This window comes from Engraulis encrasicolus, chromosome 14 (genome assembly GCF_034702125.1).
Source record: "Engraulis encrasicolus isolate BLACKSEA-1 chromosome 14, IST_EnEncr_1.0, whole genome shotgun sequence".
NCBI lineage: Eukaryota > Metazoa > Chordata > Actinopteri > Clupeiformes > Engraulidae > Engraulis > Engraulis encrasicolus.
This window is the reverse complement of record NC_085870.1, coordinates 4699253-4714252: the sequence shown is the minus strand read 5'-3', so window position 1 is coordinate 4714252 and position 15000 is coordinate 4699253. Positions and strand designations below refer to the sequence as shown.

The 15000-nt window shown below is 48.4% G+C and overlaps 1 protein-coding gene across 2 annotated transcripts in view; it reads left to right on the top strand.

Moving 5' to 3' along the window:
* Positions 1 to 15000, top strand: part of LOC134463061 (uncharacterized) — a 40028-nt gene that overhangs the window by 23521 nt on the left and 1507 nt on the right. The window contains exons 1-2 of one of the 2 annotated variants that reach the window (XM_063216307.1): positions 9212 to 9272; positions 13988 to 15000. The exon at positions 13988 to 15000 is cut by the window's right edge and continues 1507 nt beyond it. In XM_063216307.1, coding sequence (XP_063072377.1) covers positions 13994 to 15000 — 1007 coding nt within the window. In that variant the 5' untranslated portion in view covers positions 9212 to 9272; positions 13988 to 13993. Of the gene's footprint in view, positions 1 to 9211; positions 9273 to 13987 lie in introns of those variants that run through there. The other variant, XM_063216306.1, reaches the window with a different exon arrangement.

Here is a 15000-nt window from a genome sequence, read left to right as displayed (position 1 = left end):
ATCGCCTCTCTCTTTCCACCCCCTACCCCCCCATCTTCCCTCCCCATCACCTCTCTCTTTCCACCCCCTTTCCCTCATCCTCCCTCCCACACACAAGGACAGATTACTGTACGGGCTTACCGGGCAAAGACCCAGGGCCCCAAGGGTCACGGCAGGGGGGCACTTGAAGCCCATGTGTCTGTTTCCCTTTTCCTATTGCATTAAAATCACACTTTGTCGCAACTGTATTTTCAGTATTACCCGAGGGATGAACCCCCGAACCCCCAACAATACAGGGTGTCTGGTCGAAAGCCTTGAATCTTTTTGTAAAATAGCAGCACCCACTGAGGGGGGGCTATCTTGTTGTCTTGTGGCCCGGGAGCCCATGGAATCATATTCTGTCCCTGGCCACCCACAACCCTCCCCCCCTCTCCACCCACACCCCAACTCCCCACCCACCCACGCGGCACTCTCCACACACCCAAACCACACACACACCCTGCGCTCCCCTGTTTAGACTCATGGTTGACCATTTGCCCCATCATGTGTTCCTCTCCACCACCCCTTCCCTCGTCCTCCCACACACCAGTCAGTGACTGCCCACCAACACACTCACAGACCCCAACCACCATTTGTGACCTCTCTGCTTTGGAGTCATGGTTGGTTGGCCATAACCCCCCAGAAAAAAAAACACAGAATGTGCGCATATCACAGCAAGCCATGAGCACTGGACCATGTACATAGAAAATAATGTAAAAAAATAACATAATAGTCAGTGCACAGATAAACGCTCCTACGTATACCCTCATTATTTCCTCTCCTCTGTTCTCCCACCATCTTCACCCAAAGTGCCCCCCCCCATCTAATTGGCCCCCTGTCTTATCATTCTCCTTTGTCTCTCTCTCTCTCTCCCTCAGACTTACTGTAGCTTTCTTCTTCTTCTACCCTCACCTCGCCCACCTCCATCATCCCAAAGCCCCCCCCCCCCCCCCAAAAAAAAATCCCAAATCCCCCCCCACTCCATTATTTCCCCAGGCTAGGCTAGTAGGTTATCGTCCACATTGCCTCTGCCTCTGCTGATGCCATCTCTGTGGTTTTGCATGAGCAGCACTGGAGAGATATTGAAAGTCCACCGCCAATAGTTCAGCTCCTGAACACACACAGAACACAGACGTGGCCCTAACCCGGCCCAGACGTGACCCAGATGTGGCTCTGATCTGGCTCTGATCTGGTTCTGATCTGGCTCCTCATGCTGCTTCCACCTGTGAGGTTTGAGTCGTGAGCAGTGAAGCGCTGCTGCTATCTAAAGTATTGGATTACAGGCCCATATCTCTGGCTGTCCCTCTGCCTTTATGTGTGGACATGATATGCAGGGCTGGACTGGGGGAGAAATAGGGCCTGAGTGAGCAGGAACTTTTGGCTTAAAGGGGTATACCACTATTTTGGGGCTTAAAGGAGAATTCCGGCCAGTTTGGATTAATATCCCATCTTGGGTGGACCGAGGGAAAGGGATGAAAGGCAAAACCGCGAGAAATTTTCATGCCTGCTGCGCAAAGTTGTTCAATTGCGCTGTTTTCGGTTAAAACCTGACCCTTCGGGCACGTATTTGACCTGTTTTAAAGCTCCTAGTGTGCATTAAAACCCTTTTGAACGCTTTGGCCGTGGTGTGTGGGTCCATACAAGTCGATCTAGTGGTTCACATTTCCATTAGGTAGCATAGGTACGATACAACAGGAGTTTTCAAAAGTGGCGCACCTACCTCTTTCAGCTTCCGCCTTCCAACTACGTCCGCAAAATGGTTCGCCAAAGTGATACTTCATAGTAATCCATTTCATTTTTGTCCACCAAAGACGAGCCACAAGAAACATATTCACATGTTTTCATGTCCTGAGTTGTTATTGTCGCACAGATTCACTTCTCTGTCACTGAACGCAGTTTAGTGACGTCACGGTGTCACATTATTTGTGGACAAAATTGAAATGGATTACTATGAAGTATCACTTTGGCGAACCATTTTGCGAACGTAGTTGGAAGGCGGAAGCTGAAAGAGGTAGCTGCGCCACTTTTGAAAACTCCTGTTGTATCGTACCTATGCTACCTAATGGAAATGTGAACCACTAGATCGACTTGTATGGACCCACACACCACGGCCAAAGCGTTCAAAAGGGTTTTAATGCACACTAGGAGCTTTAAAACAGGTCAAATACGTGCCCGAAGGGTCAGGTTTTAACCGAAAACAGCGCAATTGAACAACTTTGCGCAGCAGGCATGAAAATTTCTCGCGGTTTTGCCTTTCATCCCTTTCCCTCGGTCCACCCAAGATGGGATATTAATCCAAACTGGCCGGAATTGCCCTTTAATACAGTTAAAATGGTTGGCTGGGGTTTATAAAGGTGGTTAAGTGTCTTATTTTTCATGTTAAACGTTGTCTTGCTTTAAGACAAGTTAAAAGAGGGAGCATGTTGCTAAGCTAGTGAAAGTCAATGGATCGCTGTAGCATGCTCCCCGGATTCATTGACTTTCACTAGCTTAGCAACATGCTCCCTCTTTTAACTTGTCTTGAAGTAAGACAACGCTTAACATGAAAAATAAGACACTTAACCACCTTTATAAACCCTGGCCAACGATTTTAACTGTATTAAGCCCCAAAATAGTGGCATACCCCTTTAAAGGGGCCCCTCAAAAGTAGTGGCGCAGAACTGACTCACCGGTGGGCCCCGCACTCTTGTAGGCCCCTATTTTCCGAAATGTTAAAAAAAAAAATCTGAAAATAGGGGCCCACGACCACGAGGGTGCCGGGCCCACCGGGAAATGCCCGGTATGCCAGATGGCCAGTCCAGCCCTGATGATATGTGCAGCTCTGCTTCACCAATAAAACATGGAGCAGCGTGTGCGGCATTCACTTTCTGTAACATTTGTATGCAAAAGAAGCCAGCACCTCAAGAAAGACCTTATTGGTGTGCGATACCTCTTTTTTTCTAATGTGCAGCTAATGTGCTGCCAAGAATGGATTACAGCACTGGCCTACCGGGCTTTCTTGTTGTCTGGCCCAGGGGCCCATGGAGGGGGCCCTTTCTTGTTGTCTGGTCCAGGGGCCCATGGAGGAGGGGGCCCTTTATTGTTGTCTGGCCTAGGGGCCCATACAGTAGCAGCTCTGGAGGCTGTTCCAATGTTAGTACTTTCCGCCCTTCCCGCACTGTGTTTGGGTACGCAGGGCGGTTCCATTTCTAATCGCGGCGGTGAAGTGTACTGTAAACTACCCGGATAACACCCTCAAACCGGACGTTTTTTGAAGTGTGGAGTTATGTACACTTTTCGCACTCAACGGCCGCCATGTTTGTGACGTAGTTTCCTCCCTGGTTGAGTGTCAGATCGTCAAACGAATCTCTGTGATGACAGCATAGTTTTGATTCCAAAGACAATAATCATGTGTATAAGAGAAAGGGGTAAGTTAAAAAATCGTCAACATAAGGAACAGTGTCTTCCGTGATGAATTGTATATTGGCGGTTGGTAAACTCTGATGACACGCGACAACCGTCATTTCCGTGAAGTGTATCAGACAGAACGTGAATTGGACCTGCACTTCACCCTCAAATGTTGCCGTTAAGTTGAGGGTGGAAAGTGCACTGTATCACAGAATGGAACACGCTCCTAGTCTACATGGTCATCTGGCCATGAGCTGGCAGCTGCTGTCACGTCTGGCATCACCTGTGGCTCCCCTTCAGGCTTGTGTGTGTGTGTCGGTGTGTGTGTGTGTGAATGTGTGTGTGTGTGTGTGTGTGTGTGTGTGTGTGTGTGTGTGTGTGTGTGTGTGTGTGTGTGTGTGTGTGTGTGTGTGTGTGTGTGCGTTTCAGACTCGACAAACACTAAAGCCACCACTGAAAAATGCAAACGCCATTAAGTAACATCAAAATAAAAAATGAGCATAAATAATTTATAAAATCATATCAACTTGATGTTGACTTAAATGAAAAAGGACTTCCCAGATGTGCACATACAGTACAGTGCAGCAAATGGGGAGTCCTATACGAGGTCCAATGGTGTCTTATACGAGGCCCAATGGTGTCTTATACGAGGCCCAAGGGTGTCTTCCATCTCTCCTCTGAGCAGCCTGTGGTGGTGGCGTGCCAGAAACAGTGGCTTGCTTTGCCCCATTGGCCGGTACTGACTTGGTCCTGATGCATAGGTCCTGACTTGGTCCTGATGCATAGGTACTGACTTGGCCCTGATGCATAGGTCCTGACATTCACATGGCTTTGACCAGTGAGTCATCATCTGTGTGATAGAAGAATAGGGCTGTATCTCGTTTACTGCACTTTCGTCTCTTCCAATCTGCTTTCATTTCCTGTCTTATTATTTTTCCTTTTTTTCTCCCTTCCTCTCTTCTTCTCTTTTCTCTTCTTTTCTCTTCTCTTCTGTCAATTTTATAGAACTGACTCAGGCAAGCTACAGGGAGAGGGTTTAATTGGAAGAACACACACACACACACACACACACACACACACACACACACACACACACACACACACACACACACACACACACACACACACACACACACACACACACACACACACACACACACACACACACAAACACACACACACACACGAAACACAATGTACAACAGAATAAGAGACAAGAACACAAAAACAATGCTGGTGGGTAAAAAAACCCACAAAAAATAAACAGCTCGCACACACACACACACACTGTATATGCACAAACTTGCACATGCACATCCACAGGCACACACACACAAAAGATGACTTATTTGGGACAGGAGCACCATTTAGCTTAAGGCTGTGTGTGTGTGTGTGTGTGTGTGTGTGTGTGTGTGTGTGTGTGTGTGTGTGTGTGTGTGTGCGCGTGCGTGCGTGCGTGCGTGCGTGCGTGCGTGCGTGCGTGCGTGCGTGCGTGTGTGTGTGCGTGCGTGCGTGCGTGTGCGCGTGTGTGTGTGTGTGTGCATGTGCGCGTGTGCAGGCATTCATGCACGTTTGTGTATGTGTGTGTGTGCGTACAAGGCAGAGAAAGAGTTTGTTCTCATTTGAGACCATCAATTTTTTTTTGCCTCAGTGCTCTTGCAACTGATGATACAGAAATGCCCAATTTTCTCTGTGCTCATTCCCTCGTAATTCCTGCAGCTTGCACTGTAGTTTGTCATTCCTGCAGTACTGTAGTTTGTTTGTTTGGAAAGCAGAGAACGTCAGCAGCAGGAAATGAAGCTCCTACCCAGGGCTGAACTTCCTGTGTGTTCTAGCGGTATGCCATCTCACCTCCTGCCATACATCAATCACAGCCTCCATGACGATAAGATTTGATATCGTTTTTTTAAGGCAGTGATTCAGTTATTTCCAATACTTAAGAATGCCCACCCACGATACGATTCCATTTGATTCTTTTTTTTTGCTAATCACTTTTCTACTTCTATTATGTTATGGAGCTAGGGCATTGAGCATGGGCTAGCGATTCGATTATTTTCGATACTTAAAGGGGTATGCCACTATCTTGGGGCTTAATACAGTTAAAATCGTTGGCCAGGGTTTATTAAGGTGGTAAAGTGTCTTATTTTTCATGTAAGCCATTGTAGCTACATGCTACACGGATCCATTGACTTTCACTAGCTTAGCTACATACGCCCTCTTTTAACTTGTCTTAATGCAAACAACGCTTAACATGAAAAATAAGACACTTTACCACCTTTATAAACCCCGGCCAATGTTTTGAACTGTATTAAGCCCCAAAATAGTGGCATACCCCTTTAAGAATGGCCCACGATATGATATATGATTCGATTTGATTGTCGGCGTAGGATCTATTGATACATTTTGATTATTATGTACACCCCTATGTCTATGCCCTACTGACTGTGTTCGTCTGTGTGTAGCCTACTAGTGTCACATCATCTAGGTTGGCTTTTGAAGGTGCCTGTGTGTGAAGGTGTGTTTGTGTTGCTTGTTTGCATGCATGTGTGCTTCCTTGACCTTGTGTGTGTGTGTGTGTGTGTGTGTGTGTGTGTGTGTGTGTGTGTGTGTGTGTGTGTGTGTGTGTGTGTGTGTGTGTGTGTGTGTGTGTGTGTGTGTGTCTGTGTGTGTCTGTGTGTGTCTGTGTGTGAGAGAGAGTTTATGTATGTATGGGTCCCTGTGAAGGGGTTTGTCGTGAATCGTGAATAATTCATCTGTAATCACCACCGTGATCGTGCGAGAGAGAGAGAGACCCGCTGCGTGCACACACACACAGGTCATTTGTACAGGCGGTGAATGCACTCAGTCAGTCAGTCTGGCAGTATGTAGCACAGCGAACTCCCTGCTGAGGACAACATGTGCAGGGATGGGGCCTGTGGGACGGCTGGATGGGCCTGTGGGACGGCTGGATGGGCCGATGGGACGGCTGAGCCTGGAAGGTAAACAGTAATTACCTGCCGTCGCCGACTCGCCGGCCGGGGCTCCTAAAGACGTCTCATTAAGCCTAATGAAGGCAAGCATATGTGAGATGGGGCAGAGCAGAGTAGACTAGAGCAGGGCAGACACTGTCAATGTTGTAGAGTTGATTCAACACTTTAAGAAAGTAGGATCAACAGTATGAATGATTAAAATGAGACTCTTCAAGAGTTGGATTAACATTAACTGCGCATCACAGATCCCTGATGGCTGTAATGATTCTACCTTGAAAAGCGGAGCGCGCCGCAGCGGAACGGAGACGCAGACACAAAGATCTTTTGTTCCCGGCGAGCGTATGCTTAGATGGGCCCATGGAATGATAATGAGACGACTGCTGCCGGTGACTTCCCTTTGTTTGAACGTGTATGTGTGTGTGTGTGTGTGTGAGAGAGAGAGAGGGAGAGGGAGAAAGGGAGAGAGAGAGAGTGTGCGCATGTGCGTGCGTCGTGTGTGTGTGTGTGTGTGTGTGTGTGTGTGTGTGTGTGTGTGTGTGTGTGTGTGTGTGTGTGTGTGTGTGTGTGTGTGTGTGTGTGTGTGTGTGTGTGTGTGTGTGTATGACACTGTACTTAACGGCCATCTCGAGGCACTTTGGGCCACATGGGGCGCTATCTGTGGTGAAAGAGAAAGAGATTTATTAGCACTTACTCTGTCTGTCAGGCAGTAGAGTGGGGTAGAGGGGCAGTTGAGTGGGGTAGAGGGGCAGTTAGAGTGGAGTAGGGGGGCAGTTAGTGTGGAGTAGGGGCTAGTTAGCAGGCAGGCAGGCCAGGGGATCCGGTCACATTTCTCCTCCATTGAGCTTTCAAGGGCTTCTCAGAGGGCACTTAAAATGACCTGCTCACACTCGTATTACACCTCGAGAGCAAGGACGGTTGTTATTGTGTGAACACTGGCCTACCGGGCCCAGGCCCAGGGGCCCAAGAGTCAAGGGGGCCCTGAAGCCCATGCCTCTATGTTTCCATAATCATATTGCGTTAAAATTGCACTTTTAGGAAGTGTATTTTCAAAATATCTCAGAGGACTCCACCCCATACCCCTAAAACCCTGAATCATTTTGTCAGCAGCACCCATTAAGGGGGGCCTTTCTTGTTGTCTGGCCCAGGGGCCCATGGAGTTACATTCCATCCCTGCTGGAGAGCAAATGACTGCTGGTCAATGGGGCAGGGGTGAGGAGAATGGTGCAGGGGTGAGGAGAATGGGGCAGGGGTGAGGAGAATGGTGCAGGGGTGAGGAGAATGGTGCAGGGGTGAGGAGAATGGGGCAGGGGTGAGGAGAATGGTGCAGGGGTGAGGAGAATGGTGCAGGGGTGAGGAGAATGGTGAGATTGACAATTGTTCAATGGTCAGAAAAAAAGGTTAATGGCCACTCTCCCGAATATAAGACATTGTAAAATTGCATTTAAAAAAGTATTCAATTCAAATGTTACAGTTACGAACGTTATTTGACCACTTATCTGTCATGTCTTGCACTTTATGTCAGTCTGTAAAATGTCAGTCTTGTATATGTCTGTCCTGGCATGGTATACAGAGAAAACGTAATTTCATTTCCCTTGTATGTCTTGTGCATATGAAGAAAATGACAAAAAAAGCTAACTTGACTTGACTGTTAAAATCGCGCCTTTTAAATGTAAAATGTAGGCTACATGTGATTGGTATTTCAGAAGTTCATAAATAGTGTGATGGATATGAATGAATATCAATGAACATGGCCCTATTTCTTACAACTAACTAGACTGTGGACATGCAGCATAAATTATTAAATTATCAATAAATATTACAACCGAGGCTAAATCTGCTGATATGTGGACACCAAGCATCATAAAATATAGATACTCTGTTCACCACATGGTCTGTCATCTGTTTTAATGCTGGATGCTTAACACAGCAGGCCCAATCCAGTTCAACACTCATGTCCTCATCACGCACGCTCGCACGCTCGCACACACACACACACACACATGTGCGCGCACACACAGACACGCATGCACACACAGTCGCACACACACACACACACACACACACACACACACACGCACACACATACAAACACACACGCACGCACACACGAATGCGCACACACACGCACGCACGCACGCACGTACACACGCAAGCGCGCACGTACGCACGCACAAATCATATGTATGCATTTCCTGCTCCAAAACCACATTACCACCCCGCCCCCCCTCCCACACACACACATCAACGCCCCAGATCTATACCACTCACTCCAGGACGGCTTCATAATTGAGGAGAGAATGAGTACAAACTCAACCATCCAAACATATGGCAACCCCTGAGTCATTTCACACACACGCGCGCACACACGCACGCACGCGCGCGCACGCACACACACACACACACACACACACATGTACGTGTACACACACACACACACACACACACACACACACACACACACACACACACACACACACACACACACATCCATGTACGTGTACACACACACACACACACACACTGCCCCCCCCCCCCCCCCCCCTCCTCTCTTCATCTCTCTTGCTGTTATGACTCTCACCCGCTCTTTGTCAATCAGTCTCGCTCCGCTAACCACCCCACACCCCCCATCCCTTGTTTTGGGATTAGCGTCTAGACAATAGCCAATCACATTCCATCCTGTGTCTGGGGGCAGAGCTCTGGGCCAATCGGATGAGACGTGTACGAGCGCAAGGCAGGCCAGAGCGAGCTTTTGAAAGGAGAGAGGGTTGACACTCAGCAGCAGAAGAGAAAAGAAAGAAAAGAAGAAAGGGAGAGAGAGAGAGGGAGAGAGGGAAAGACAGAGGAGTAGAAAGAAAGAAGAAGAGGAGGACCCCCTGTGTGTGTTTTTGTTGTAATAAGGTAAGAGGATGGCTTGTGGCTTTCCGAAGCTCTGTGGCTAATGTAATGTTTCCAGCTGTGATGTTGACACTGGTACATGCTTACGAGGTTAAAAGGAAACCTGGATCCTCTGTTGATGTTGACTTTGAACTTGAAGACACTTAGAGTGTGTTTTTAATGAACTGTGTACAGTCTCGTTATTTCAGAGATCTCCCTTGTGTGTAATTGTAATAGAACCACAAATTAAATCATCAAATGTGTAAGTGTATCCTGCAGCTCATTTAGTGTGTGACACATTATCGATACAAAACTATCTGTTTTCTATAACAATATTGACAATAAGGCATAGAAAACGGCATAGTTGTTTAATTGTCTGCGATCTTAATGGTAATGGTACCGTTTCTGTTTCGACATGTGTATTTGTCTGTATTGTTGTGTAACTAACAGTCCATGCTTATGCACAGCAGGAGGTGTTTGTTGTCTGTGTTGTTTATGGTGACAGCTTGCCTAATTGTTTTGCATATACTGGATATTTCATGCAGTTCAAACAGTTATACTAAATATCTCAGTATGTTATTGTTGTTATTGTTTTTATCGTTTGGTAACTCAGTGTATGTGTTGTTTTAGTAGCTGTGGATCATGCCCAGGCATGCTCCAGAGTTTCACTCCATGCTGTTGGTGTCTACATTCTCTGTATTATTGTTGTCCATGTTTGTGTGTAGTTTAGTGTAGTGCTTTGTCTGCCACTGTTTGTGACAGCTTGGAGCTTGCCTAATTGTTTTGGGCTCCCTCCCATACTGTACACTTCAATTCATAAGCCCTGTGGCTGAATTTGGCGGTTACTATAATTTATAAGTCCTATGGCTGCAGTTGGCGCCCTATGGCTGAAGTTGGCGCCCTATGGCTGAAGTTGGCGCCCTATGGCTGAAGTTGACCGTTACTGTACACTTCAATTCGTAATCACTATGACTGGAGTTGGCGGTTATTGTACTCTTCAATTCATAAGCCCTATGTTTGAATTTGGCGGTTACTATAATTTATAAGTCCTATGGCTGAAGTTGGCGGTTACTATAACTCATAAACCCTACTGTGGCTGAAGTTAGCGGTTACTGTACACGTTAATTCAGTGATTCCCAACCTATGGGCCAGGGCCCACCGGTGGGCCCTGAAGGTATTCCAAGTGGGCCTTGAAATTTTCCAAAAATAATAATCATATTTTGGTGTGTGTTGTTGTTGATTTGTGTGAGTTTTATTCGTAATCGGGTCAGAGGTGGGCCCCGAACATTTGTGACAATTTCGATTGGGCCCCAAGTTGGAAAAGGTTGGGAACCCCTGCTATAATAACCCTATGGTTGAATTTGGCGGTTACTATAACTCATAAGCCCTACTGTGGCTGAAGTTGGCGGTTACTGTACACTTCAATTCATAATCCCTGGCTGAATTTGACGGTTATTGTCGAGCCGTTAACAGCTGAGTTGTTTCGGTGTGGAAATGATGAGTTTGTGTTGTTGTTACACTTTAGCTTGCCAAGTCAATATCATTGTCATTTTGTGTGTGTGCGTGTGCGTGTGCGTGTGCGTGTGTGTGTGTGTGTGTGTGTGTGTGTGTGTGTGTGTGTGTGTGTGTGTGTGTGTGTGTGTGTGTGTGTGTGTGTGTGTGTGTGTGTGTGTGTGCAGGGCCAGTGACAGCTTTGACTGAGCCTGGGCCAAAGTCATCTGAAAGGTCCCCAAATACGACACGAACAATGCATTGAGGTTCCATTTCAGGGCCCCCTGTCTCCCTGGGCCCGGGACAAGTGACCCCTTTGTCCCCCCTGTCAGCTTCCCTCTGTGTGTGTGTGTGTGTGTGTGTGTGTGTGTGTGTGTGTGTGTGTGTGTGTGTGTGTGTGTGTCTGTGTTTGTGTGTGTCTGTGTGTCTCTCTCTGTGTGTGTGTGTGTGTGTGTGTGTGTGTGTGTGTGTGTGTGTGTGTGTGTGTGTGTGTGTGTGTGTGTGTGTGTGTGTGTGTGTGTGTGTGTGTGCTGTGTGTGTGCGTGCGTGTGTGTGTGTGTGTGTGTGTGTGTGTGTGTGTGTGTGTGTGTGTGTGTGTGTGTGTGTGTGTGTGTTGTAGTAGTGTTTCATGTCCAGACATGACTCCAGATTGTTACTCCATAGCTACAGGCTGTGGGGCCCCGAGGCTTAAACCGCCAAGTCATGTGACCGACTCTCACTATTCTTCTCTTTCTCTATTCTTCTCTTCCTTTCTTTCTCTCTGACTTGACTTTCTCTCTTTCTCCTTCCAAGTTCCCATTGTCTCTCCATCTCTTTCTCTTTCTCTATTTTTCTCTTTCTTTCTCTCTGACTTGACTTTCTCTTTTCCTCCTTCCAAGTTTGCATTGTCTCTCCATCTCTTTATCTTTCCCCCTGTCTCTGGTTTCCTTCTCTCTCTCTCTCTCTCTCTCTCTCTCTCTCTCTCTCTCTCTCTCTCTCTCTCTCTCTCTCTCTCTCTCTCTCTCTCTCTCTCTCTCTCTCTCTCTCTCTCTCTCTCTCTCTCTCTCTCAGCTGCTATATCATTATAATGATTACATATCATTATCATTATCCGTCATCATAATTGCTATACCTATCTGATGTATCCCTTTATTTCTTCTCCCTCCTCCCTCTCCCCCTCTTCCTGGCCTTCTCTGGGTTTTAGTTTTTTTTCCAAATTAATATCACCCCAATCCTGGGAACTTCCATACTGCCTTCAGTTCTACACAATCGTTTCGATCTGAAAGACGAAAGACAGTCTGACGAGGATGACTCATAACGGCCAAGATCATGGTACCTGTGTCATAATGGTCAAGCATTCCGACCTTTACAGTTTCTCTGCCCAATCAGAGAGCAGGGCAGTGTGTCACAATAGCCAAGTGTTCTGCCCCCTACAGAATTTACAATAGGCAACTCCCCAGACCTAATCTCACTTCTGATTAGGTCTGGTGTTAACCAGGCAACCTCTCCCTGGCTTTCTCTGGGTTTTGTTTTTTCCAAATTAATATCACCCCCACGCCCCCCCTGTGAGATTTGGTCCATATGGGGTACCATAGTCAGTCATAATCGGGTCATATGACACAAACAGAGAAAGGGACCGGAGGGCAACAAATGCAGACACACCCTGGCCCTGTCCCCAGAGAGGCGCTTAGTGTGTGTGTGTGTGTGTGTGTGTGTGTGTGTGTGTGTGTGTGTGTGTGTGTGTGTGTGTGTGTGTGTGTGTGTGTGTGTGTGTGTGTGTGTGTGTGTGTGTGTGTGTGTGTGAGTGTTGCCTGTAATAGTGTGACACGTTAACGGCCTCATAGTCGCTTCCCTTCTGTCTGCTGGGCAGAGCAGATCCAACTCATAACTGTCACTCAGAGCAGCCCTGAGGCACGAGGGACAGGAGGCAACTATACAGTACACAGGAAGGAACACTACACAGGACTTTTAACTAGAGATGCATTGGATCCAAGATCCGGTTCCGGATCCGGCAGGATAATAGGGTTTTTCACAGGATCCGGATCTGGTTCCAGGATCCAGGATTCGGTAGCCTAGGCTTTTCAGTCAGTCTTTCACAACCCCAATCGCTGCATGGAGTGAAAGCCCTTTGGAAGCGGCCAGTGCAGGCAGTGTGGCAGTAAGCCAATGAGTCTAAAAAATAGTTTGAGCTAACGTGATAAAAAGGGCCCACGTGTGTGAGTAGGTTATGTGTTTCAACCCTTTAGTAGGATCCGGTATCCGGTTCCGGATCCGTCAGGATCTTAAGCAGTGGATCCGGTATCCGTCAGGATCCTAAAAATCAAGATCCGGTCCATCTCTACTTTTAACACTCAATATAGTACACAGAACAAGCATTAGAGGACAGCAATGAACAATATAGTACACAGGACTTTTAACAGTGGCGACAGACAACTCATGAGGCAGAGGTACGGTAGAGTAGAAGACATCGGCAGTTTCAGATTCAAAGAGGATGTCAATGCGAGTTTCCGATTTCCGGTTTCGAACACACAAATGGGGTATTGGATAGTACCATGCACTGAGATTCTGAGAGTCGGAGGTTTTTTGTTTATAAATTATGTGTCATGGAAACTAATCTATCTTGTGTTTCTATACTCCTTTATAACGCCTTCTTTCCTCTCTCTATGGCTGTCCTTCTCGCTCAGTCTAGATTTATTTTCTATTTTGTATTTACTATCTCTCATTTGAAATTTACAAAAACTGTATTCGTCATTTGGACGTAAGCACTTTGGGGTCAACAACATTCTATATAAATAGTAGAGATGCTCCGGATCCGGATCTGGCAGGATCTTAAGCAGTGGATCCGGTATCCGGCAGTTACCTAAAAATCAGGATCTGGTGCATCTCTAGTCCTTCACAATCCCAATCACTGCATGGAGTGAAAGCCCTTTGGAAGCGGCTGTTGCAGGCAGTTTGGCAGCAAGGCAATGAGTCTAAAAAATAGTTTGAGCCAACGTAATAAAAAGGGCCCACGTGTGCGAGTAGACAATGTGTTTCAACCCTTTCGTAGGATCCGGTATCCGGATCCGGTATCCGGTTCCGGATCCGGCAAGATCTTAAGCAATGGATCAGGTATCCGGCAGAATCCTAAAAATCAGGATCTGGTGCATCTCTAATAAATAGGCTAGAGAAATGAAATGACTTGACTTTACTTAACTCTCTCTCTCTCTCTCTCTCTCTCTCTCTCTCTCTCTCTCTCTCTCTCTCTCTCTCTCCCTCTCTCTCCCCAGTTGTCGATGCGCGAGGCTGGCGATGGCCTCCATGCCCAGATGAACTCCATGATGGGGGCGCTTCAGGAGCTCAAACTCCTCCAGGTGCAGACGGCCCTCGAGCGCCTGGAGATCTCCGTCAGAGCCCCCGCCCCCGTCTCCGCCCCCACCAACGCCAACGCCACCTTCACCAGACCAAACCCTGCTACCACCACCGCCACCGCCACCACCATCGCCACCACCAGCACATGTGAACCTGCTCCCCAAACACCCCCAAAGCCACAGCCTTCCAAGCAGGAGCTCCAACAGCACCCCCAGGAGCTCCAACAGCACCCCCAGGAGTTCCAACAACCCCAGGAGTTCCAACACCCCCAGGAGTTCCAGCACCCCCAGGAGTTGAGGCCGCAGCACCGCCCCCCAGCCGCCCGGCGCCCTGCCTCAGTAGCTCTCCGCCCCTGCCCTCAGGAGCGCCCCCGGCAGGCGCGTCACCGCAGCAGCCTGGGGACCTCGCCCTCCTCCTCCAGCCTAGAGAGCGAGGGCCTGGGGCTGGGCTTGGGCCTGGGGCTGGGGCCCCCTCTGATGAGGGTGTCCGGCTACACCGCCCCCCAGGTGGAGTTCTGCGGGCCGCGGCTCGGGCACCTGCCCTCCGACACCACCCAGCAACAGCAGCATCATCAGCAGCAGCACCTTCAGCATCAGCACCAACTGCAGCCGACGCCCCCACCGCTGGACCTGCCGGGCATCCTGTACAGCCTGTCGCGTGAGGGCCCGTCGCTGGACAGCGAGATCACGCAGGACAGCATGGAGGACGAGGCCAGCGACTGGACGTCGTCGCTCATGAGCCGCTCGCGCAACCGCCAGCCCCTGGTGCTGGGCGACAACGTCTTCGCCGACCTGGTGGGCAACTGGCTCAACCTGCCCGAGCTGGACGCCACGGCAACGACATACAGCGGCGGCGGCGTCGAGATGGAGATGGACGTCGAGGAGGAGGAGAGGAGGCGGCGAGCTGGACTGGCATTACTGGGAGGAGGAGG